The sequence below is a fragment of the Halichoeres trimaculatus genome, unplaced genomic scaffold, assembly GCF_033239565.1.
Source record: "Halichoeres trimaculatus isolate MK-OKI-2021-1 unplaced genomic scaffold, fHalTri1.1 fHalTri1_scaffold_10, whole genome shotgun sequence".
Taxonomy (NCBI): Eukaryota; Metazoa; Chordata; class Actinopteri; order Labriformes; family Labridae; genus Halichoeres; species Halichoeres trimaculatus.
Genome location: NW_027437187.1, coordinates 8,668,473 through 8,690,955, shown reverse-complemented (window position 1 = coordinate 8,690,955; position 22,483 = coordinate 8,668,473). Strand labels below are relative to the sequence as shown.

At 39.1% G+C, this 22,483-nt stretch overlaps 5 protein-coding genes across 5 annotated transcripts; 3 read left to right on the top strand and 2 right to left on the bottom strand.

The window, feature by feature from the left end:
* Nucleotides 1-3,566: 3,566 nt before the first annotated feature.
* anapc13 (anaphase promoting complex subunit 13) lies at nucleotides 3,567-6,044 on the top strand. Its single transcript, XM_074677855.1, has 2 exons — nucleotides 3,567-3,857; nucleotides 5,097-6,044. Exons 1-2 carry the CDS (start codon nucleotides 3,759-3,761, stop codon nucleotides 5,220-5,222), a joined length of 225 nt encoding a protein of 74 aa, XP_074533956.1. The 5' UTR covers nucleotides 3,567-3,758; the 3' UTR covers nucleotides 5,223-6,044.
* Nucleotides 6,045-6,591: 547 nt separating this feature from the next.
* LOC141796442 (metallothionein B) lies at nucleotides 6,592-7,494 on the bottom strand. The gene is made up of 3 exons (XM_074677557.1): nucleotides 7,350-7,494; nucleotides 7,185-7,250; nucleotides 6,592-6,794 (listed from the first exon to the last, which is right to left on the bottom strand). Exons 1-3 carry the CDS (start codon nucleotides 7,372-7,374, stop codon nucleotides 6,703-6,705), a joined length of 183 nt encoding a protein of 60 aa, XP_074533658.1. The 5' UTR covers nucleotides 7,375-7,494; the 3' UTR covers nucleotides 6,592-6,702.
* A 1,946-nt stretch (nucleotides 7,495-9,440) lies between these two features.
* On the bottom strand, nucleotides 9,441-11,750 carry LOC141796939 (lathosterol oxidase-like). The gene is made up of 5 exons (XM_074678281.1): nucleotides 11,541-11,750; nucleotides 11,315-11,447; nucleotides 11,132-11,232; nucleotides 9,821-9,949; nucleotides 9,441-9,710 (listed from the first exon to the last, which is right to left on the bottom strand). Exons 1-5 carry the CDS (start codon nucleotides 11,748-11,750, stop codon nucleotides 9,441-9,443), a joined length of 843 nt encoding a protein of 280 aa, XP_074534382.1.
* A 5,964-nt stretch (nucleotides 11,751-17,714) lies between these two features.
* Nucleotides 17,715-18,620, top strand: LOC141797134 (metallothionein B-like). Its single transcript, XM_074678568.1, has 3 exons — nucleotides 17,715-17,870; nucleotides 17,970-18,035; nucleotides 18,399-18,620. The coding sequence occupies exons 1-3, from the start codon at nucleotides 17,846-17,848 to the stop codon at nucleotides 18,488-18,490; spliced, it is 183 nt and encodes a 60-aa protein (XP_074534669.1). The 5' UTR covers nucleotides 17,715-17,845; the 3' UTR covers nucleotides 18,491-18,620.
* Nucleotides 18,621-20,740: 2,120 nt separating this feature from the next.
* Nucleotides 20,741-22,049, top strand: steep1 (STING1 ER exit protein 1). Its single transcript, XM_074677924.1, has one exon. The coding sequence runs from the start codon at nucleotides 20,869-20,871 to the stop codon at nucleotides 21,544-21,546; it is 678 nt and encodes a 225-aa protein (XP_074534025.1). The 5' UTR covers nucleotides 20,741-20,868; the 3' UTR covers nucleotides 21,547-22,049.
* Nucleotides 22,050-22,483: the final 434 nt, after the last annotated feature.

Below are 22,483 nucleotides of genomic sequence, written 5' to 3'. Positions count from 1 at the left end.
TATTGTTGCTTTGCTACATCTTACACTCTTAGCATTGAAGCCCTGTTTTGGTTCATCTTTACTGTTTGCGTTAAATAATTGACTGTATTTAAATGGTAAAGTCAAATAAAAATATCTGTGAAAGTTGTGTGTGTTTTTACAGTGAATGTACAGTGGAAACCTTTTTTATGCACTTTTCACATGTTAAACATGAAAAAGAAGAAGGTAAAAGGGGTAGAAGCAAATGATACTTGAACTTCATAAATATTTGTCTTTTAAGCGTCTTTTTTCTAAGACCTATTTAAATCTGTAGTATTAATCACCAATTATTTTGTCCTCAAGATACAAGCTTGTACAAATTCAAAATGTATACCCATGTTTACTTAACATTTTTATCTCTATTGATCTTTGCCATACTTTGTATACATTTATAAACAATACATTCAATTTCTGTCCGGTATTTTATAAACAGAAATTTTAATGATTATCGAAAGATTATACATGATATTTGTGAACTCAAAAATGTGCTGGCTTGACAAAATATTTATTTCTCTGTAAATAATGAACATGGCTTTAGATCATTAGATAATTGCAAGTACTTGAGTTGAAGAAAAAAGGCAATAACAAGCCAGGAGCCAATTTTCCAATGACAGCGCATGAAGCAGTTAAAAAACGATCACAGAAATCATTGGTCAGTGAAAAGTTATAGTTCAGAGGCAAACCCCCACAAGCCATTGACTCAACAAAGGCATATTCATAAAGTCTGTTCTTTTAAGAGTCAAAAATACAGAGTCCAAGCAAACAAGGTTTCAAACAATGGGTGAGGCTCGAGCAGAATCAAAAAGTTCAGTCTGGCTCAAAAATGTAGGTCAGCCCAAAGAACAGAGAAAGCTAGAGAGCTTTGTGGTGAAACAAAGTCAAAGCCATGATATCAGAAGACTATTATAATCTGATAACTGAAAGGTCACTGATGACGCACATAGTTTTCCAACTTTAAGTATCTAGGACTATTAGTAGTGTCTGAGAACAACACAGTCACACTGGTTTGCCGCTGAAGACAGATGATATGTTTGATTAGGATTAGGAGAACTACCTACATATGGTGAGCTTCAGTTCCTATAATGAATCTCACTGCAGCCAAATGACAGAAAACCTCTGAGATATGTTTATTAATCACATGTCAGTGGGTATTTTAGGAAATTAGTGACTCCATGCTGTAGGATCCAGGTCTGTTTTCCAGATCGCTGTTCCCTCGTATATCTTTGAAATCACACTGTGCTGGTCTGATGTCACAAAGATTCAGCAGATGATTGCTTGTAAAAAAGACAACTCACAGCTCTTCTTGCTAGTTTTTTTTAACACAAGCATAAACATAAAGGTATACTCAGAGTGTGTGCTGTAGATTGGGATTGTCATACACCCTGCTGCGATCTAGAGCTGTATTCAAGCTGGAGTCTTTATATATCCCGCTCCTCCTCAGGTGTTCAGAGAATCTTTGCGATTGTGGGTGGAAGCTACAAGGTGAGCTCTCAAATGATGAAGGTAGAAGACCATAGTCCCTGGATGTGGTCCTGTATAATGGGTTCTGGGGTTTTGCCCACAGCGCACGGGGTTCATCCTTAACTGCTGGAGTCATCATGCAGGAGAAAACTGGGTTTCCAGGGTTGGCACAGGTTTGTGTGTTTTCTACTTGCTGTTCCTGAGAGGCTGACATCATTGGAGGTTCTGAAAAACAAGATCAACATCAGAGATTTGAAACAATTAGCTTTAGTTTAAGATTTCTATGAAACGCTCAAAAGGATTTAATGAAAACTTTTGGTTTGAATTTGAACTTAGATGTTGTGGATCTTTAAGATGTTGAGCCTTCATGTTTCAAAAAACATGACTTCAAAGCAAAGATCTTCCTGGCTAGCATTTACTGTTTGTTCTGTGTCACTGATACCCCCTGAGTATTTGTGTTGGACAACACCTGATCTGTAGGCAGATCTACAGGTAAACAATTTTGCGTTCACCTGTAGCAGTAACAAACACTTTGGTCACATCATTTCAGTGATGGCAGACTTAAAAGCTTTGTGTTTGAGCAGACTTTTAATTTTTTTTTCAATATAAAATCTAGCTACTTTATATGAAAACACAAAAGTTCACGACAGCCTGATTAAAATAATTCAAAATTAATGTCTGATGTGAAGCAACTAAAGAAGTTTCTTGATTTACGAAGTCAAGGGGTTTCTACCCAGACATTAGAAATCATAAAACAGTTAATATGTGAACCTGTATATACCTTGGTAAACCTCTGAACTAGTTTTTGGCTAAATTGATAATCTTACTAGAATCAATCAGATCAGAGACTGTGAGCTGTGAGATCAGAGAGCTGTATCCCTATATTTTTCAATTTTACAGCTTTGGGTGGAATTAAACAACAGAAAAAATAGACAAACTTAGACAGAAATTATATTCTGAGAAAGAAATGACATAAATTTATATACTTTTTATAAATGATATAAATAAAGTATTTACAAAAGTATAGGTAACTTTCAACCCAAAAACTGTGAATGTGTCTTTGGTTGCACTTAAGCACCAAGCCCTTAAATGATGAACTGCAAAATTAGAGGGAAAAAGAAATGCTATTTGCATATGAGAAGAAAAAAACCTTGATTGAACCTCTGCTTGATTTTCTTTACCTTTGTGTATAAAACATGTAAATAAGTAGATGAACAAAATAATACATAAAAGCTTGAAAATAAGTAAATAACAAATAAAACGATTGACTATCAAACTCAACTCTCAGTGGAAAATGTTACTCTTAGGTGATAATGCATAGTTTACTCGGATCGGTGCATAACTAATTCAGTTCCCCTTGGTAATAAGAATCATAAGCCCTTCAAATCGACTATTTTCTCGTCTCAAAGTAACTGAGCTTCAGACGGACTTTATAAAGTTACCTTCAAATGGAGCAAAATCAGCAATTATCCTTATTTTACCCGCTCGTGTCCCGGACAAGGCTGTGGCGTGAGAGGCGTTCAGTTACCATGGAAACACTGATAGTCCACAGTCTGTAATGCGTTCAAGTGTTGGCAGAACAATCCGACAAACGAGTATCAAAGCGAAAAAAAATCTGGCAGGGGCATCCTTCCCAAGCAGATTCAGGTTAACATATATATCCACTGACAATGTCCTCACTATGGTCACTCTTTAAACTGTAACACCAGGAGCTGACAGAGACACATTCACTCTGTCATTGTCAATCACAGTCGGTCGTCATCTCATTGCGGAACGAGGATCAGGATGTTCAGCTTGCAGGCCTTCAACCCCGAAAAGTACTACACTACAGGCAAGAATGTTTTCAGGGGTAAATTTTCTACCCTGGGACTTAATTTTTAGACCCTAGTTCCTGCAGTTGAAAGTTGTGTATTTCTGGGGGAAAGTCTCATGTTCAGGGACAATGTTGCTTTGGTCCGAACGCAGCTGTTGGTGAGGATGGTACTTTAGTAGGACTATCCTTTATGCAACGCGTTCTGCATACAGACTCTTCATAATTTCCTACTAACCTTGAAGGCATCATCACTTACGTTATCACTGAGCGACTCGTAGTGACGCACATTTTCCGCTTCTGTTGTGGTTGATCGGCTGAAAGCCTGTGTGTAACTGATTCTTTTTGTGTTGAATATATCCAGTGATCAGGGGACTAGGTGCCTGCCCCCTCTGCCTTAGCCGGATCTGAGTCTAACTAGACAAGAGGAGCAGATCTGAGAAGCTTGGCCCCACATTCCTGCTGCAGGATGGACAGTGAAATTCAACGGGACGGGAGGGTCCTGGACCTGACAGATGATGCCTGGAGAGAAGACAGGCTGCCTTATGAAGATGTCACCATCCCTCTGGTAAATACCGTACACGTAGCAAATGTTACCCAGTAGCAGGAATCACCTTTTCTACACTGTCAACAGTCACAACAGTTAGTTGCTGGATGATATTGTTGATATAAGGCAAAGACCATGCTCACGGTCTAGATTCACCGATTTTATAATGTGTGTTGATAACTTGTTGATTCTTCAGAGCGGGAAAAATCACTGATATTTGAAGAATGTCCTCTAATTACCCTGCAATTTTGAATAAGATGTGATAACAAGTTTGCAAAATGACACAAGGTGCCAGCACCAATTCATAGTTTGTAAAGGCTTATTAAGAAGTTTCACCTTTAAAATAAAGTCTTAAGAAAAAGAACATACAGTAACCTTTTTCTTTTACTTTTTAAGGCAATTTAGGCATCCTTTTTGTCTCCTTCTATCTCAAAAAAGACATTTTTCTTGACTTGTAATGTGAATGTGGCTCATATGAAGTCTAATAATACATTTTTTTCTAAAATAAGACAGAACGACTTAGCAAGATTTCATTTTTTGCTATGTGTTTTATAAGAGCTTCTGTGAGTGTTGGCTGACCATTTTCAGTCATTGTTGGAGTATTCTCAGCCCTTGGATCCACTGCTCCATCTCTACTCTGAAAATGTGGCCCTTCACTCCAGGGTGTGGATCATAGTAGGGCTGCACGATTATCACAATCGCAATCGCAATCGCAATCGCAATCGCAATCGCAATGTCAGCACATGCAATTATGTAATCGCAAAAGAGGATATCGCAATCGCAATGTCAGCACATACAATTCAGATTTTTCTCCATGATAACCAAGCAAGTCTGTAGACTCATCATGACACAACTTTTTTTATTAAATCGCAAGCACAATCGCAATCGCAATATTGTCCACCTAATCGCAAATCGCACCTTTTCCCCAAATCGTGCAGCTCTAGATCATAGACTGTAAAATAAAGGTCTTTATACAGTCTGTGGTGTGGATTCAGATTGCCCAGCATCATTTCCCGTTCCCCCACACAGCTTTCATCTCAACACACTCCAATAGCATAGTCTGAAGTTAACACTCAGTGCCATATTCGATGATGTGAGGCCTTACAATGTACAGCGCTTAAGAAATTTATCAGACCACCTGTCATGAAATGAAAAAAACACTCAACATCATGTTCTTTTTTTTGAATGCTTTCTTTTTCAGTGAGTACCCTTTGACAATGTATGTGCTTCTCTGTAACAGTGTTTTCTGTCTCCTGTCAGAGTGAGTTACCAGAGGCTGAACAAGACAACGGAGGATCTACAGAGTCCGTGAAAGAACAAGAGATGAAGTGGACAGACCTCGCCCTGCAGAGCCTGCATGAAAACACACCAAGTACTGGGAGCTGAAAGACACAGCTGGACTCAGACTGGAGAACAAAAACACGCTAAATACAGACAAAACAGATTCAAAAACGTGTTGTTCCGTTTTTTTGGCTTGGTCTTGAGGTTGGGATGAATTTTCAGTATGTATAAAACAGAAATGTATTTTTTATTTGTGAGATTAAAAATTCAAAATATAGAATATTTTCTAATTTAATAAATGAGAAAACAATGTACACAGCTTTGGGCTACTTATCACTAGCTAACAGCTGTCACTCACCAGGACACATGCTCCATTCTCCTCTGCTTCTCCTCACACCACAACTCCACTGATCTCCTACGGCCATAACTCCTAATCCTGCTCTCCACATCTCCTGACAGGCTCATGATAATAACCCTGAGGACAATCATACGTATGTATAGGAATACAGATTTTCTTCCTCTTTGTTGACATGAGTAACAGTCGGATCCATATTTATTGACAAAGGTTGTTGTTTTTTTTAAACTTTTACTAAAATGTTTCCAGTAGACCTTGTGATTTATTCATCTCAGAATTTCTTTCAAAATAATACTTTTAAGTTATCTCCCTATCAATTACATAACTGTTGTGTTTAACATGCAATATGCCCTTTCAGTAATTTCTGTCATGGAGAATGGTTATCATGTGAGGAGGTCAAGGCCATAGGTCACCATGGTTTGAGATTTCTAACAAACCAAAGACACCACTGGAATCAACCCCTAGGATAAAACAGCAACACCAAACGAACAAGAATTATTCTTCATCCTGAGAAGCTGCATCTCTCTAAAACTGTAAAATTTATTGCCTGTTGAAAACTGTCCTGATTTATTCATATAAAACCTTACTGCTCACAACAGCTGGGTTTAATTTGTTTTTGCAGAAGCCTATGTCAAAGTAATCCAGAGTGCCCGATATAATTTTGAATCCCCTCCTCCCCACAAAAATAGCATCAAGTCCCATTCCAGTCATGTCCATTTAAAAAAAATTAAAAAAATTTAGGTTTAGATTTTTTTTTTTCATTTTTAGGCTACTTTTGAGCAGGTGATTGCAATTGAAGCTTTGGTGTCAGATTTAAACTACTGCATATGATTCAGCAGTTTTAACCAAGTTTGTACATTTCAGGGTTGAATATTTTGCTGTCCTCTCCCAGGCTGCAGAATACTGGAACATCCATGATCCTCAAGAGGTCTGAGCTCTGGTCCTGAATCTTTCATGAAAAGTGCCATTACTGCTGAAGTCTAAAAGCAAACAGTTTCAGTAGAAACCCTGAGCGTGTCCGTGCTTAATGACTTTACCCTGCAGCAGCAGCAGATATTAGCAGAGTCTAGAGCTGACAGGTCAAACCAGGACAACATATACTCCTTGAGAAACACGTTTATTTTATCATCAAAAGAAAGTACAAAACATTGAGCACCATCTGAGGACAACTGTGATCAATCACGAGTGGAAACAGACGCGATGATCACAGAGGGGAGCTGGTGGTCAGGCTCACTGACAGCAGCTGGTGTCGCAGGTCTTCCCTTTGCACACGCAGCCAGACGCGCACTTGCTGCAGCCGGATGGGCAGCATGGGCAGCAGCCTGCGAACAGAGACGGCTCGTTAGTGTCAGGAACACAGAAAACGGAGTCAAAGACCAAAAATGTGGAGATATAGGCTCCAGGTTTTAAAGACATGGCTAGCACAGTTAACTTGCAAATTCTACATCACGCACTCATGGAGCAGCCAATTAGGCGAATCAGAGTCACCTGGGCAGCTGCTACTCTGACCTCAGGAAATAAACACCTGTTTTTCGATTTAAAGATAACAACTTTAAAACTTGAAAACAGCATACTCCACGTTTCAAGATAAAGAGCAACCAGAGGAAGTGATAACTGTAGAATCAAGTCTACGACTTCAGCCAGTCTGCAGTGAACAGAGCAATAAAACAGCCTTTCTGGACGACTCACAGTTTCAAAAAAATCCGACTTACTTTTCTGGCATGTAGTGCAGGAACAATTCTTGCAAGAGCAGGATCCTCCGCAGTTGCAGGTTCCACCTGGACAAAATAAACACACAAGATCAGTCCCTGTTTCAGACAAACCGTCCAAAATGAGCACAGGACATCAGACACACTGATTCAAACAAGGACACTCACTCTTGGCGCAGTCACAGGGGTCCATTTTCAGATGAAGATGTTGGTGTTTCTCCGAGAGATGCTGTAGACTCGTCAAGCTCAGTTGACAGGTTTGTAGCTGATAGGCAGGGGGTGGTTCTTTTATAGCGTCCTGGGGACAACAGGACCGGGTGCAAAACCACGCTGCACGAAGGCACGTAGTAGATGATTACAAAGACGTTTGTGCACACGAGTTATGTTGGTAAGAGTTGTGGTTTACTTTTGTCATACAGTCTTTGGTGTCTTCTCCCCATCTCTGATGAACTCATGAAGAGGCAAATGTTGATGAAGGGCCCAACCACTCTTCATTCAGTCTCATATTGCTTCATATGAATTACAAAACAAGGCTTCTGATCCTGTTCAATAAGTCTCTACCCTTGCTCACTGTTTTGGCTTCGTCTTGAAATTAAGATGATTCAGTATGAATAAAACAGAAATTTATTTGAAAAATACAATAGTTTCTAATATAATTAATAGGGAAAATGTTTATCCTAAAATCTTATTGTGGTTATTCGTTGGATAAGTAAACTGATTGTAGCTGTTTTCAAAACCCTGAGTTCAGCTGAAAAAAATACAAAGGAAATGTGCCCGATGTTGATAACATGAACTTTGGGGGTTTTGTTTTTAATATATTTCTCTGCTGGCAGCAAATTTCACAGAATTGGGACAGGGAAAGAAAAAACGCTGAAAAAGTTGTGATGCAAAAGTAAAGACGGGAGGAGGCGCCCCTCTGTGACAAACTGTAGGAACAAAGAATGATGTTCCTCAGTGTAAAATTAAAGATAAATTGAGGATTTCCTCATCTACAGTTTATTAAACCATTTAAAGATTCAGAATCTGGAGAAATCTCTGTGTAAGTGGCCACAGGGCAATTACGTTGCGGTCATTCATGTTCCGGGGTGGCGTGTGTGCCCGCAATTGGCATAAATTCAGGAGGTGTGTCTCACGCGCCAGGTTTGCCATAGGCTGATCATGTTTACCGTGTGTGTGAGAACAGCAGCAACGGTACACTTTAATCGCTTTTTAAAATGTGTTTATCTGTTAAAGGAGTTAATGGAGAATAACATTCCGAATTCTTTGAAGTCGGAATGTTCAGATGTACAGATGCACCCCTTTGGTAGGCAAGGCAAGGTGGGTCACAAGTATGCTCAGGTGAAGGAATAGGAGGAAAGGAATATACTGTGCAGTATTTGTGTAGCGGGACGGTGCAATATATGTGTGATAGGGCAGTGCAATATTGATGTGTGATTGAGTGTGTGTGTTTGTATGTGTGTTTTTAATATCTGTCAAACTTTGGATTGTTATATATTGTTTTTCTGATGTCTTAGTTTCACAGTGCCATTGTGCCACAGTGCTATGGATGGGAAATAAAGAATTGCACCTATAGAACTCAACGCGTGACAATTTGATAGCAGGGGGCTGCTACACTCTGCATGAACAAAATAAGAACAAAAAACACTACAGTGTAGCCATAATCTTTAGGCCCTCAGGCAGCTCTGCATTGAGGATAGACATGATTCTGTAGTGGACATCACTGCATAAGCTCAAAAACACTCCCAATAATAATAATAATAATAATAATAATAATAATAATAATAATAATAATCTTTGTGAACAGATTAGCTGCACCTCCAAACACAGGTTGAAACTGCATCTTGCAAAGAGTAGACCGTATATGACAGAAGAGTAGGAGAGTTCTCTGGACCTGAGTCCATTTGAGATTAACTCAAAATGGGCAACTCCCACGGTAAACACAGCTAGTGGTCATACATGCACAGGGTTATTCTGTATCTTAAGAAAGTGCCTTCAACCATTTGTTCGGAAATCTTTTAAAACAGAGATGAACTTCTAGGACAAGCCAGCTCTCAGCTCTCAGTTCTCTGCGTGAGACATGTGTAGTAATTTATTTGGAAAACATCCATTGCCCATTTGTCTCCATCTTCTTACTTCTGTTCCTGACGGCTCCTGATCAATTTGTATCTGGGAGGGTCGTCTCTGACTCCATTGTTTAGGACAGATATCTCTGTAAAAGCAGCCCCTTACAGCTGTGAAGTCCTGACTGCAGCTCTCCATTCACTGTGTTTTAGCAGCTTCTTCCAGGAGCTTTCGAACGTGGTCATGTGGACCTTTCCCCAGCAGAGCTGATGGATGTCGGTAGGAGCCCCCCAGTCGATCCCACAAGGTGAAGTATTGACCGTAGTTGTAGTTGAAGTAGAGGTGATGGTCGACGTGGTGGGCAGCACCATTGATCAGACATATCAGTGGGCCGGGGATGCGGTAGTCACCATCATGTATGGAAATAGTCCAGATGTTGACAAAGATGAAAAGTGAGAGGTACACAACCTGGATTGGAACAGATTTAACAACAGGTCTTAGGTTCTGACAGTGCTATAGTTGAGTGACAGTGAAGCTCATGCAGTTATGATTAGTTTGGAGGAGAATGAAGGGAGCACCTTGTGGAGGGGGAAAATGAAAGGGTAGACGTGATAAGGTAAGCTCTGCAGGAAGCCGTCCAGCGGATGGAAGGCATGGCTGGCAAAGGGTGTAGGGATCTTGAAAATATGGTGCTGCTTATGGAAGAGCTGAAGAGGAAAAACAACAAACAAAAGAAAACAACACATAGTAAAATTATACCAGGCGAAATAAAAGTCAGACACAACTCTGCAGTGAACTTCAGCAAAAGTAGGAAAAAAGTGTTGTCTAATCAGAAACTTTTAAAACAATTGGATAAAACTCATTTTTCATATGGCCCCCAACTTTCATCTGGCACTGAAGTGAATCATGTTCTAAATAATGCAACCATTTAAATTTTCTGTTAAGGTCACAAACAAAGTGTATCCAGTAATGTCTCACTAAACTACATTTGGACTGAGCATAGGCTACTTGTATAAAGCTAAAGCTCTGTAGACTCTGCAAAAGCTGACATCTTTCTATGAAGGGCTTTATCATGATGTAAAAAATATGAGAGTTCAAAAGATACATTAGAGAACATGGACGGGATTAGATTTATGAAATAAAGCAGGAAAAAAACAAAACAAAAATTGGTGCATAAGACAGTTCAGGATGCAGGATCATAAATATTTGGGCTTAAAATAGTCTGAAAATAAAACTCCCGCCATAAAAACAAAGGATGACATATTTTCCACATATTGCCCTGTAAAGAACATTTTCCTTGGTCAGGAGCAGAGTTTGCTAATGTTAACATAGTATGTAACTCTGCAGAAAACTGACCACTGATCATCTGGAATCAAGAGACACCTGAGGGACAGGTGAGGTTTGATTTCATCAGTCTGTGATGAAGGCACCAGTGTGTTTGAGCACACCGAGAGACTGAATTTAACAGAAATCACCAGAAGAAAGATTTCATTAAAAGAGCAGTTATGTAGTATTTTCGTAGTTAATAAATGTGTCGGTAAAAGCTGCTGGCTCTCAGTCATCTTCTCAAAATCAAGTGAGGAAATTACCAATTTTTGAAAAAGTCTGGAAATCCCTGACCTAAGTTTCCCACTTTTTGACCAGGTAGCTGCTGTCACCTGCTGCTAACCAAGAAAATAAGGTGGGTATCAATGAGTCCGATGTTTTGCTGCTGTTTGTAGCTTAAAACAGGTTATTTAGAGCTGTCAGACCAAACCACAATGAAAAGATTTTCAGTCCACGATTGGAGTAAAAGCACAGGGCTGTTTCAGACTGTCACAATTCAAACAAGTGCTGCATTCGTCTTATAACAACCTGCAGTTTTTTACACTCTTGCATTTGAAGCTCACCTTGTAAATCTGTTTGTGGTGCATGGCTCGATGGATCCAGTAGATACACATGTCGGTACAAAACAAGAAACCTGCAATGCTCAGGAAAACTCCAGGCCAGCCTGAAACAGAAAACATCGAACAATCTCTGTTTCAGTTTTTAATTCATCCAAGTTTAACAATAATGTCAAAGCTTTGCCTCACCCAGAGAAGATTCACTGGTGTTGTCATAAAGTTTGCTGTAACCTCTGACCTCCCAGTAGAAAAGGAGCACCGTGGGGAAGCTCATCCAGAAGATGGACGTAGTTCCTAGTTGAATCTCTTTTCTCACCTGGTTCTGGTGCAGAACAGACACAAAGTCAGGATTCAGATAGCTCGCTGTTAGCTAAGAACACAGAGCTGCAGAGGGTGAGCCAATTGAACATCTTACCTTGATAAAGTGTGGATGTCTCATCAGCTTATGGTCATACACACAGCAGAAGCTGAGAGCACCAAAGACCAGGTAAACAAACTGCCCTCCCAGGTTGGTCACCACCCACAGGCTGATCATCTGACGCAGAGCCCCATCCTCAGGCCACGACGTCGGGTAAACATAGGGAGTGAAGATGTAACTGTCTGCCACGTTCAGCACATGATCCATGGCACGGTCTGAGAAGTGAAGAGAAGTTTGTAATGTGACTGATACTTGTCTGCCTTTCCACAATGAGACAGCCAAGAAAGATTACAGCTGAAGAGAAAAAATGGCACATGAAGATGAGGTCAACATGATCAGCCCTACTATTAAATTTAGAGATAAAAAAAATAGTCCCAAGTGCTGTTACAATACATTTTTGAAACTGCTTTTTTGGACATCCTAGTTTTAATTTCAAAATCAGAATCGCCTTGATCCCCAAAGTATCTGAAGAATACAAAGAATTTGACTCTGGTTAACCACTCTCTCTGTACAATTTTTGTAAATACACACTAAATATCACAAAACTGAAAAAACTAGAGCCTAAGTAGTAAGAAAAATAAATAAATGGATGAATGAAAAATAAATAAATAAATAAATAAATGAATATTATTATTATTATTATTATTATTATTAATAATAATAATAATAATAATAATAATAATAATAATAATAATAATAATAATAATAATAATTATAAAAATAAAGAACATTGATAGTTACATTATTTTTTCTTTGCACATAGAAACAAGAATATTTTACAAAAACTACCAGAGTCAGAATCATTAGCCCCTTAAGAACTGACCTTTTACTGAGCTTAACCACAAACTACTGTGCTTCAGTCATGTGCTTTAACTTTGTAACTCTCACAGTTTGTTATTATCAGTCTGTTCATTTTAAACTGAGGTTTGTCCGACATTTCACACACAGGATGAAAACTCCAGCTCAGGCTTTTAGCACATCATCACAAAAACCAAAAAAATCAGTTCAGACTAGACTTTAAAAAGAACTGTTGTCAATTACAAAGGAGGAGAAGGATCTAAAAAGTTATCACAGAATTGTTTCCAAGTATCATGAAGAGGAGTGAGAAGTGTCATCAAGAAAATCAAAGACAGACACACACAGTCCAGAAGAAGTCTGGCAGAGGTAGGAAGACAAAGACTTCAAACTGGACCCTGGAGAAAGAGAGACGTGTACCTCTAAAAACCAAGAACAACTACCTAAGAATGCCAGTTCAAGACCTAGCCGAGCCAGGAATTTTCAAAGTGTCAAAGAAGAAAATCACTAGAGCCTAATGTCCCAGAAATGGAGTGCTGTAGAGGATGCAGGCCAAGAACAACTCCACTCTTACAGAAGAGACGAAGATCTTCAGGCCAACAGACTGAAGGATGCTGAGGATGATCTGGAGGTGGATTCTGCAGACTGGAAGCAGATGAAGTGTTCTTTAAGGTCAGATGAGACCAAACTGGAGCTCTTTGAAGAGAGAGAAACTTATTTTGGAGAAAACAGGAAGAGACGGGGGTAAAACCCTGAGAACACCATCAAAACTCATCAATCTGTTTAACAGCACCTGGAGGAAAGTGAAAAAGCAGAGAACATCACGAGGCTAAGAAGACTAATTCAGGATTTTAGATCCTTCTGAAAGCTCAGTGACTTCCCCCTCAGAAAAGTCAGATTCGTGAAGCTCCAGAGAATAATAGTTCATGTCTCTATTTGTTGACTGTCTCTATCTGATCGTCTCACTTAGAAATAGCTGCAGCAAGGTGATGGCAAAGATCCTGAACACCTGCAGCCACACAGGCGCTTCACTGAAGATAAAAAAAAAAAGTTAATCCAACATTTCCAATGCTGGTCAGTGAAGAAAAGTGAAGCTTGTCTTTACAGCTACCCTGGTAGAGCCCATTGCTGGTCTAGTTTCCATTACTGAACTGACCTGCTGCAGGACAAGAGCCAGACGTCTGAAGTGTGTCAGCGTTCCTGAAAAGAAGACGAGTCCTCTTCCTCGCACAGTGAATCAGCAGCATATGGTCAGTGACAGGAGACACTTTGATTTGTTGTGCATGAACCCCATGCTACTGGAATCAACTAAACACATGCACCAAGTTTTCTTTGATTTAAAAAATAATGATATTATATTTATCCTGAAGATCCAGAGGCTGACCCTTCTCTGCTTCATGTCACTGAGACAGTGAGACAGCACAGTGACATGTTGGGTCAGCTGGAACAGGATCCCAGCATGCTCAGCAAATAACAAGGAGTCAGTGACGGTAAGAGTCACTCTTCTGGACAGTTCTCTTAGTTTCAGCCTAGACTTTCTGACTTCATTTGACCCTTAATAAGTGAACATCTTGTAATGTGATTTGTTTGATTTTTGATGATGATTGTTGGGCACAATGGAGGATTCTTCATTTGACATTCAACACTAACATTAGGATCAATAGGTTACCTTGCTGCTGTTGATTTTGGATCCATCATAGCTCCTCAGCACAATGAACAGGAAGAAATGTAAAGAAAGAGAAGTGAGAAAGGGGTGTGAAGTATGAGAGTGAAAGGGGAGGAAGGGGGCTGTATAGGTTCATAAGTCCACAAAGAGACATCACAGGTGAATTTAGAGGTTAAAGCATGCATTTTCTCTTTACCTCATAACTGTTTCAGAGTAGTGTTTCCTCCTTTATGGGGGAAAGCAAAGCACATATGCTTTCTCTCCAGCTCGGCTTTAGGGTCAGATTTCCTCTTCACTGTCTGCCCTTTAAACACACCACGCGGACACTTTTGCTAACACTGACTGTAGGAGGTGTGGGTTTAACTAGTGTCAACACAGGTTAGGAGACTCAAATGTCTTACCTGTGCGTGCACCTCTCACCAAGCACTCAAGTGGACAACACGATGAAGTTTTATTTCTAATCATGATCTAAAAATATCACAGATTTTCTCACCATGAGCTTGACTTTCACTCTGTTCATCACACTTACAGTACCCTTTCATTTCATTAGCACTACTTTTATGTTATATAAATGTTAGTATCTTGTAAAACCACTCAGTGTTCAGGTAAGGTTGAAAATGATACAAAAAAGTGCATGCATGTTATCTAACACACATGTAGGTCATGTTTGAGGAAAAACTCTTCCACAATCTGAAAACAAATCAGATCAGGTATTTCACTCCACATTAAAACCACTGAATGAAATGAAGGATTTGTATTCAGTATTGCACAAATAGCTTTAATCTACATTATCTGTTTATATGTTTCTACTTTGCAGATATTTTTGTGGAAACATGTTGTGTTCTGCTTTTTAAATTTTATTTTTATTTTATTTTATTCAAAGTACCTTTCTGATCCTAACAGCTCAGTATCTTTTTTGAGTTGTTTTTTTAATGTTGTTTTTTTTAAGGAGCAGGTGTCTCCCTCTAGTGGCGTCTAACACAAACAGCACCTCCCTGTGTAGAGTGCAGTGTGCACTGCACGTTCAGATGGGGACAAAGTCTGTCACTGCAGTTTAGACCCTGGATTTTTTTTAAAAAACAAAAGAGCTATTTAAGTAACTTAACACAGTACATATATTTGAATGTTAATGTGAGTGTTGGGGGGGGGGGGGGGGTAGCATAATCAAGGTTCTGAAGTGTTTTTACATTCATTATCGCTCAATCACAACACTCTACAAATCACCTGCCCCAAAATCCTCTTTCAGTCTTTCATCACAAGAATCACAGATTAGTCTCCTTGAATAATTTCCAGATCATGTTTTTTAATTTAGCCAAAAAGCAGATTGGGAAATCAAATACAGTACAGTTTTGATGCACAAATCACATTTTAACTGCTTCAACCAGTTCTTGTTTCATTTTCCTTTAATTCACCTATTTGTTGTTGTGCTTCAGTCTACTAATCAATTGGGGTCATTTGAGAATCAGACTTTTAACAACAATAAAAATGAATAACTTGTGTTTGTGTATATTTTACACTCAAAATATGTCAGATGGAAATTTTGGACTGTGTTGTGCTGGAAATATATCACATTTGCACTATCATTATTATGACATGATTATTATTTTTGTAAGTAAGAGACACTGCATTTATTTCAAATTAAAATTCTGATTTTTTTTTCCATGCATGAATAATTTGGGTCCATTTTAACCTACCCTTTGCTTTTTTTTTTTTCTTTTTTTTTTTCATATTTCTGCATTTTACTTTGAGGAATGACATCAACAAGTCCTTCAGAGTTCAATGTTTAGCTTCCTGTTACCGTTGATATATTAGCCCTAAATCTGTCAGCCGAATTCACCTCCGGCCCATTGGATAGATGATTTTGTTTTACAATGCAATCATTTGAAATAAATATAACATATATCTGATAAACTCATCATGTAGCATATTTCCTTGATCTTTTAGCCTATAAGTAGCCTATTCGAGATGTTTCTTGCACACTGCTCTACACACTGTTTATCACTCGTGACCCCTCATTGACTTTCATGTGTCACATCCTCCAGTGACTCAGCTCATTCTGTCCTAACACACAGGAATCTCTGAAGTGGAAAAACACAGCCGGACGGGGACGAGCCATAGAGGCTGTATAAAACAGGGACGAGCGCAAAAGGGACGGAGGTGCTTTCAAGTTCACAACTTAAGCTCGTACATCTGAAAATCAAGGGTAAATCTTTGAAAAAACCAAAGCATCGCGGGCATTGATTTAACTGCTTTTCCTTCCAGTTTTAGGACATCTGTGAAGAGAAGGTGCCCTCATCCTCATAATGTTAACACTCGTCGTACATCATCGTAGCTTCTGGTGTGAGAAAATTGACTAACCCGACTGGTTATTTAGATAGTTCCCACAGCAGGTGGTCCGTAAAGGCAGCACATTACAATAGCCTTTTTAGCCTACATGGTTTGCTCACGAGCGCGGAGAAGCGGCCGAGTGCAGAGCAGCAGCGGAAAACGGACACAGTGACAAACGGACGTGCGACTGGACCGTGTGCACAGACCCAAACACATGGCCTCATGAGAGCAGTCTGTGCATGAGATATTGATGGAAAATGTTCTTTAGCTGAGACCACACAACGTGACATTTTGCCAACACTTCTGTACAAAGCACGAATTCTCTGTACATCCAAAACTTTAGAAATAAAGGCCATACTCTTTTTTTTATTTTTTACCGTGCTATGAATTATCAAGCAAATTTCCGACTGCTTTATCAGTTCTTTACTTATTTCTTCTGGTCAAATAGTCCTACATGTGTTTTTCTACCCTTATATTATTTTATTTATTTTGTATTCTCATGTTATGTTTGCCGTATCTAGTTTGCTGCTGTGACTCTTTCAATTTCCCCGCTGCGGGACAAATAAAGGAGTAGCCTATCTTATATTATTTTATTTTATCTTGAATTTACCTGAGATGATAGCTTCAAGAAATCGACATTTATTATTGGTTTTGTAAGGATAGCAGTTCACATCTCAAAACGAGTAAATTATAGCCTCAATAATAGTAAAAATTGTGTCAAATTAAAAAAAAAAAAAGCTGTGAAAAATTATGTGTAAAATGTAACAAACAAAAACTTCAACTTTTCTAATTCTATTTTTATCTATCTATCTATCTATCTATCTATCTATCTATCTATCTATCTATCTATCTATCTATCTATCTATCTATCTATCTGTCTGTCTGTCTGTCTGTCTAGTCAGCATCAAATCAGTAGGTGAATAAATACTGCAATTTTTATATTTAATATCTTTTATCTAGATTTTAAGGGGAAATCAAAATCAGGAAGTCATTGCACACGTCCTCCTACATTAATTATCCTAAAACCGTGCGCAAACTCAGTCCGTAATTTGTTTTTTTGGGTTCAAAGTACGTTTATGTATTGCTACATTCATTCTGGCAACATCATGTATGTCCTCTTCATGGAAAAACAGAACATTCCTCTTTTGAAATCTAGCAAACTGAGCCCCAAATACTGACAAACATGTTAGTGTTCTCCGTGTAAACACATTAATTATTCCGATGTGTCCCCAGTGTGGACAATGAGATTCCAGTAATCTTACGTAATAACACACAACACTCCCGCTTTTCCTCGTCTGGGAAACTCTGTTGCTGCTGCTAAAACAACTCGTGTGCACAAACGTCTTTGTAATCATCTACTACGTGCCTGCGTGCAGCGTGGTTTTGCACCCGGTCCTGTTGTTCCCAGGACGCTATAAAAGAACCACCCCCTGCCTATCAGCTACAAACCTGTCAACTGAGCCTGATAAGTCTACAGCATCTCTCGGAGAAACACCAACATCTTCATCTGAAAATGGACCCCTGTGACTGCGCCAAGAGTGAGTGTCCTTGTTTGAATCAGTGTGTCTGATGTCCTGTGCTCATTTTGGACGGTTTGTCTGAAACAGGGACTGATCTCGTGTGTTTATTTTCTCCAGGTGGAACCTGCAACTGCGGAGGATCCTGCTCCTGCAAAAATTGTTCCTGCACTAAATGCCAGAAAAGTAAGTCGGATTTCTTGAAACTGTGACCCGTCCAGAAAGGCTGTTTTATTGCTCCTTTCACTGCAGACTGACTGAAGTCATAGTCTTGATTCTACAGTTATCACTTCCTCTGGTTGCTCCTTATCTTGAAATTTGAAGGATGCTGAGTTTCAAGCTTGGAATTTGTATGTGTGTGTATTTATTTCCTGAGGTCAGGGTAGCAGCTGCCCAGGTGACTCTGGGCACTCGTGATGTAGAATTCACCAAGTTAACTATGCTAGCTATGTCTTTAAAATCCACGACCTGGAGCCTACATCTTCACATTTTTTGTCTTTGACCCCGTTTTCTGTGTTCCTGACACTAACGAGCCGTCTCTGTTCGCAGGCTGCTGCCCATGCTGCCCATCCGGCTGCAGCAAGTGCGCGTCTGGCTGCGTGTGCAAAGGGAAGACCTGCGACACCAGCTGCTGTCAGTGAGCCTGGCCACCAGCTCCCCTCTGTGATCATCGCGTCTGTTTCCTCTTTAAATTAACTGCAGTTGTCTTCAGATGATGCTCAATGTTTTGTACTTTGTTTTGATGTTAAAATAAACGTGTTTCCCAATGAGTATATGTTGTCCTGGTTTGACCTGTCAGCTCTAGACTGCTAATGTCTGCTGCTGCTGCAGGGTAAAGTCATAAAGCAAGGTCACTCTCTTACTGCCTCAGCAGTAATGGTACTTTTCATGAAAGATTCAGGATCAGAGCTCAGACCTCTTGAGGATCATAGATGTTCCAGTATTCTGCAGCCTGGGAGAGGACTGCAAAATATTCAACCCTAAAATGTACAAACTTGGTTAAAACTGCTGAATCATATGCAGTAGTTTAAATCTGACACCAAAGCTTCATTTGCAATCACTGTCTCAAAAGTAGCCTAAAATGAAAAAAAAAAAAACAACAACTCTAAACCTAAATTTGTTTTAAAATATTTTTTTTTTTTTTGAATTTTCATCAGATATTGTGAGACTTGTATTTTTAAAATATACATGACTGGAATGGGACTTGATGTTATTTTTGTGGGGAGGAGGAGATTACAGATGATATCGGGGACAAATAAAGCCCAGCTCCTGTGAGCAGTAAGGTGTTATATGAATAAATCAGGACAGTTTTCAACAGGCAATAAATTTGGCAGTTTTAGAGAGATGCAGCTTCTCAGGATGGAGAAAAATTCTTGTTTGTTTGGTGTTGCTGTTTTGTCCTAGGGGTTGATTCCAGTGGGTCTATGATCTGTTTGAAATCTCAAACAATGGTTGACCTATGGCCTTGACCTCCTCACATGATAAACATTCTCCATGACAAACTACATAAAGAAACTGGTTTATTTGAGTTGTTCAGGGCACATCATTCAACTGCTAAAACATACAATTACATGAGGTTTTCTTAGTTTTGGTTCTGTAACAACATACATTAATGTATCTAATTTAGAAAATGTCAAGATTTAAACAAGGGATTAAAGCATAGGTAGTTGTTGTTTTTTGGACAGCTCACATGAGAAGAGTTTGTCCTTTCACATTTTTGCAGGAATCATTTGAGAGCTCACTGGAGCTCTGAAAGGTACCTGTTGTGTTAGCTGAACTCTGTCATCCAGACAAATATGCTATGTTTTCATTGCACTACTTTAAACTATTTTATTTTTATATATATATATATATATATATATATATATATATATATATATATATATATATATATATATATATATATATATATATATATATATATATAACTTTAACTTTAATAATTTAATGATGTTCTAAAATTACTCAGACTGAAGATACAAATCTGCCTAATTAGAAGAAATAAATTTGATACATTGTGGACAGTAATTTTTGTCTATTATTTTTATTTTATTGTACAGAATCAATTTTTAAAAAGTGGGATGATGTTTTAAAGGTAAATAAAAACAGAATACAATGATTTTTAATTTTTTAACCCATATTTCATTCACATAAGAACACATATATTATGTCAGATGTTTAAACTACAAAACGGCACCATTCTGAGAAAATATTTATGTTGATTTTTATTTGATTGCAGCAACACATCTCAAAATAATAATAATAAAAATTGATAGGAAAGGGCCATGTTTACCACTGAGTAGCATCCCCTCCTCTTTTCACTACAGCCTGTAGTCTGAGGCTTAAGAAGAATAGTTTTTAGAGTTTTGAAAGGGATTGTTGTCCTGCTCTTGTCTGTAAGATTTTAGTATCTCCTTAATCCCAGGTCTTCTTGGCTGGATTTTTCTTTTATGGGGCACCAAATGTTTTTAGTTGGTGGAAGTCTGGACAGGCAGACTGGCCAGCTGAGCACTTGGGGTCTTCTACTACAGAGCCTTGATGTTGCTTATTGCTCTACACTCACCATTCCATGCTTAGTTTCTCTTATTACTACAAAATGGATCCAGAATCATTTTCTTCCCTGTGAAACTCTGTCCAGCGCCGTTGTGTTGTCAAAGCTGTATATTGACTTGCAGGGTAGACCACAGATACTGAGAAATTGTATTTAAAAATAACTGACTCTGGTACTTACTGTCTTATTTTAAATCATGGATTATTTAATAGAAAAATACATTAAATAAAGAATATTTCAAGATCACTTTTAAAGTCCTCAAAGTGACTTTAAAAGTGGCATTCTTGGTCTTATTAGTCCAACTTTTTCTCTGCGGAACATCCGTTTAACGCGGAACATACTGGTTTCCGGTAGGACCAATATCAGTAACGTACAACGGAAGCGCTGCGTTCTCTGTGTGTTTTTGTCGTCGGACGGAGTTTTAAACCGAATATTTACAGATAACTACAGATTCATAGAGGGTTAAAAATGCCTAAAGTGGTTTCTAGAAGCGTGGTGTGCTCGGACACCAGGGACAGAGAGGAGTACGATGACGGAGAGAAGCCTCTCCATGTTTACTACTGCCTGTGCGGTCAGATGGTCCTGGTCCTGGACTGCCAACTGGAGAAGCTGCCCATGAGACCCCGGGACAGAGCCAGGGTGATAGATGCTGCTAAACATGCCCACAAGTTCTGCAATGTGGAGGTGGATGAAAACACATACATCAAGAGAGCCGAGGGCATCGAGAGGCAGTACCGCAAGAAGTGCGGGAAATGCGGCCTGCGGCTCTTCTACCAGCACCAGGAGAAGAACAACCCGGCCACCTTCATCGTGGACGGAGCCGTGGTCAAGTTCGGACAGGGTTTTGGAAACACAAGCGTCTACAGCCAGAAACAACCCGAGGCTCCAAAGAAAGTCCGTGTCATGATGACCAAGAGGACCAAAGACATGGGCAAGTTCAGCTCGGTCACAGTTTCCACCATCGACGAGGAGGAGGAGGAGATCGAGGCCAGGGAGGTGGCCGACTCGTACGCACAAAACGCCAAGGTGATCGAGAAGCAGCTGGAGAGGAAGGGCATGAGCAAGAGGAGGCTGCAGGAGCTGGCTGAGCTGGAGGCCAAGAAGGCGAAAATGAAGGGCACTCTGATTGATAATCAGTTCAAGTAGACTGAGGATGAGGAGTGATTGTAAGGACACACTCCAGGAGACAAATTTAACCTCTGCTCACCAGCAGAACTGGCAGGTAGTTCACCTGACACTCAAGAAAGGACAATCCTGGACCATTAAAAACTTGTGACTTTGCATTGACTTGATATTGTATATGGGATGTTGGAGGGTTATAAGACTGCACATTTGTTTACAACGTTATTTTTATGAATATTTAGAACAAATAAACCATTTTGGTAATTTCCAATTTTTTATCATCACTCTTTGCTTTCAGCAAGAATCAAAAAGTCTTAAAGGTTTTAGAAAAATTGTCTCCAAGTTGCTGAGGTTGAAGAGTTTTTTTTTTTTGTTTGTTTGTTTGTTTTTGTGGGTATCATGCACGCCAAGTGCCCAACCCTCCTGGTTTACAATACATCAGAATCCAGTTACTGGGGTCTAATATTTAGTTGTAAGGTTACATGTTCCCTGCACAGCTCAGTCTTACGTTGTACAAATAAAGCCAACATGTTGGATTTCATTTCTGGAAAATGACAAAGTTCAAAATGTGAGGTAAACATGTGTGGGAGTAAAACCAGGATGACAGCACAGGCTGTACGTAACATCTTGTTCTCGTAAAGTCACAAGAATTACTCAAGAGCTGCTTTTATCTTGTTGTCTCAGACTGGTGAATGTTTTTTAGAGCACGTATATCAGAAGAACAATTTGATGCCTTAAATGTGCACAGTACCTTCTCTTCAGACATCATATTCTGCTTTTCTGCCAGACTTTGCAAATGAAATCTGCCACAGGAAAAACACCTTTTTAAAACACAACTCAATTAGTTTTCCAACAGGAAAAAAAAAATCTACATTAACTGCAGAAACTTCAGTAGGTAGGTAGCTTTTACATCATCATAGATGTGACAGGAAAATAAAATGAATCTCTTTTCCATTTCACC

What these genes read in the sequence shown, in the direction of transcription:
- anapc13 (XM_074677855.1), top strand. Translation starts at nt 3,759, where the DNA reads ATGGACAGTGAAATTCAACGGGACGGGAGGGTCCTGGACCTGACAGAT. An exon ending in AAGATGTCACCATCCCTCTG is followed by an intron (nt 3,858 to 5,096) that starts GTAAATACCGTA and finishes GTCTCCTGTCAG; the next exon opens with AGTGAGTTACCAGAGGCTGA.
- LOC141796939 (XM_074678281.1), bottom strand. Translation starts at nt 11,750, where the DNA reads ATGGATCATGTGCTGAACGTGGCAGACAGTTACATCTTCACTCCCTAT. An exon ending in GACATCCACACTTTATCAAG is followed by an intron (nt 11,448 to 11,540) that starts GTAAGATGTTCA and finishes GTTCTGCACCAG; the next exon opens with AACCAGGTGAGAAAAGAGAT. An exon ending in CACCAGTGAATCTTCTCTGG is followed by an intron (nt 11,233 to 11,314) that starts GTGAGGCAAAGC and finishes TTTCTGTTTCAG; the next exon opens with GCTGGCCTGGAGTTTTCCTG.
- steep1 (XM_074677924.1), top strand. Translation starts at nt 20,869, where the DNA reads ATGCCTAAAGTGGTTTCTAGAAGCGTGGTGTGCTCGGACACCAGGGAC.
- LOC141796442 (XM_074677557.1), bottom strand. Translation starts at nt 7,374, where the DNA reads ATGGACCCCTGTGACTGCGCCAAGA. An exon ending in CCCCTGTGACTGCGCCAAGA is followed by an intron (nt 7,251 to 7,349) that starts GTGAGTGTCCTT and finishes TATTTTGTCCAG; the next exon opens with GTGGAACCTGCAACTGCGGA. An exon ending in CTGCACTACATGCCAGAAAA is followed by an intron (nt 6,795 to 7,184) that starts GTAAGTCGGATT and finishes CTCTGTTCGCAG; the next exon opens with GCTGCTGCCCATGCTGCCCA.
- LOC141797134 (XM_074678568.1), top strand. Translation starts at nt 17,846, where the DNA reads ATGGACCCCTGTGACTGCGCCAAGA. An exon ending in CCCCTGTGACTGCGCCAAGA is followed by an intron (nt 17,871 to 17,969) that starts GTGAGTGTCCTT and finishes TATTTTCTCCAG; the next exon opens with GTGGAACCTGCAACTGCGGA. An exon ending in CTGCACTAAATGCCAGAAAA is followed by an intron (nt 18,036 to 18,398) that starts GTAAGTCGGATT and finishes CTCTGTTCGCAG; the next exon opens with GCTGCTGCCCATGCTGCCCA.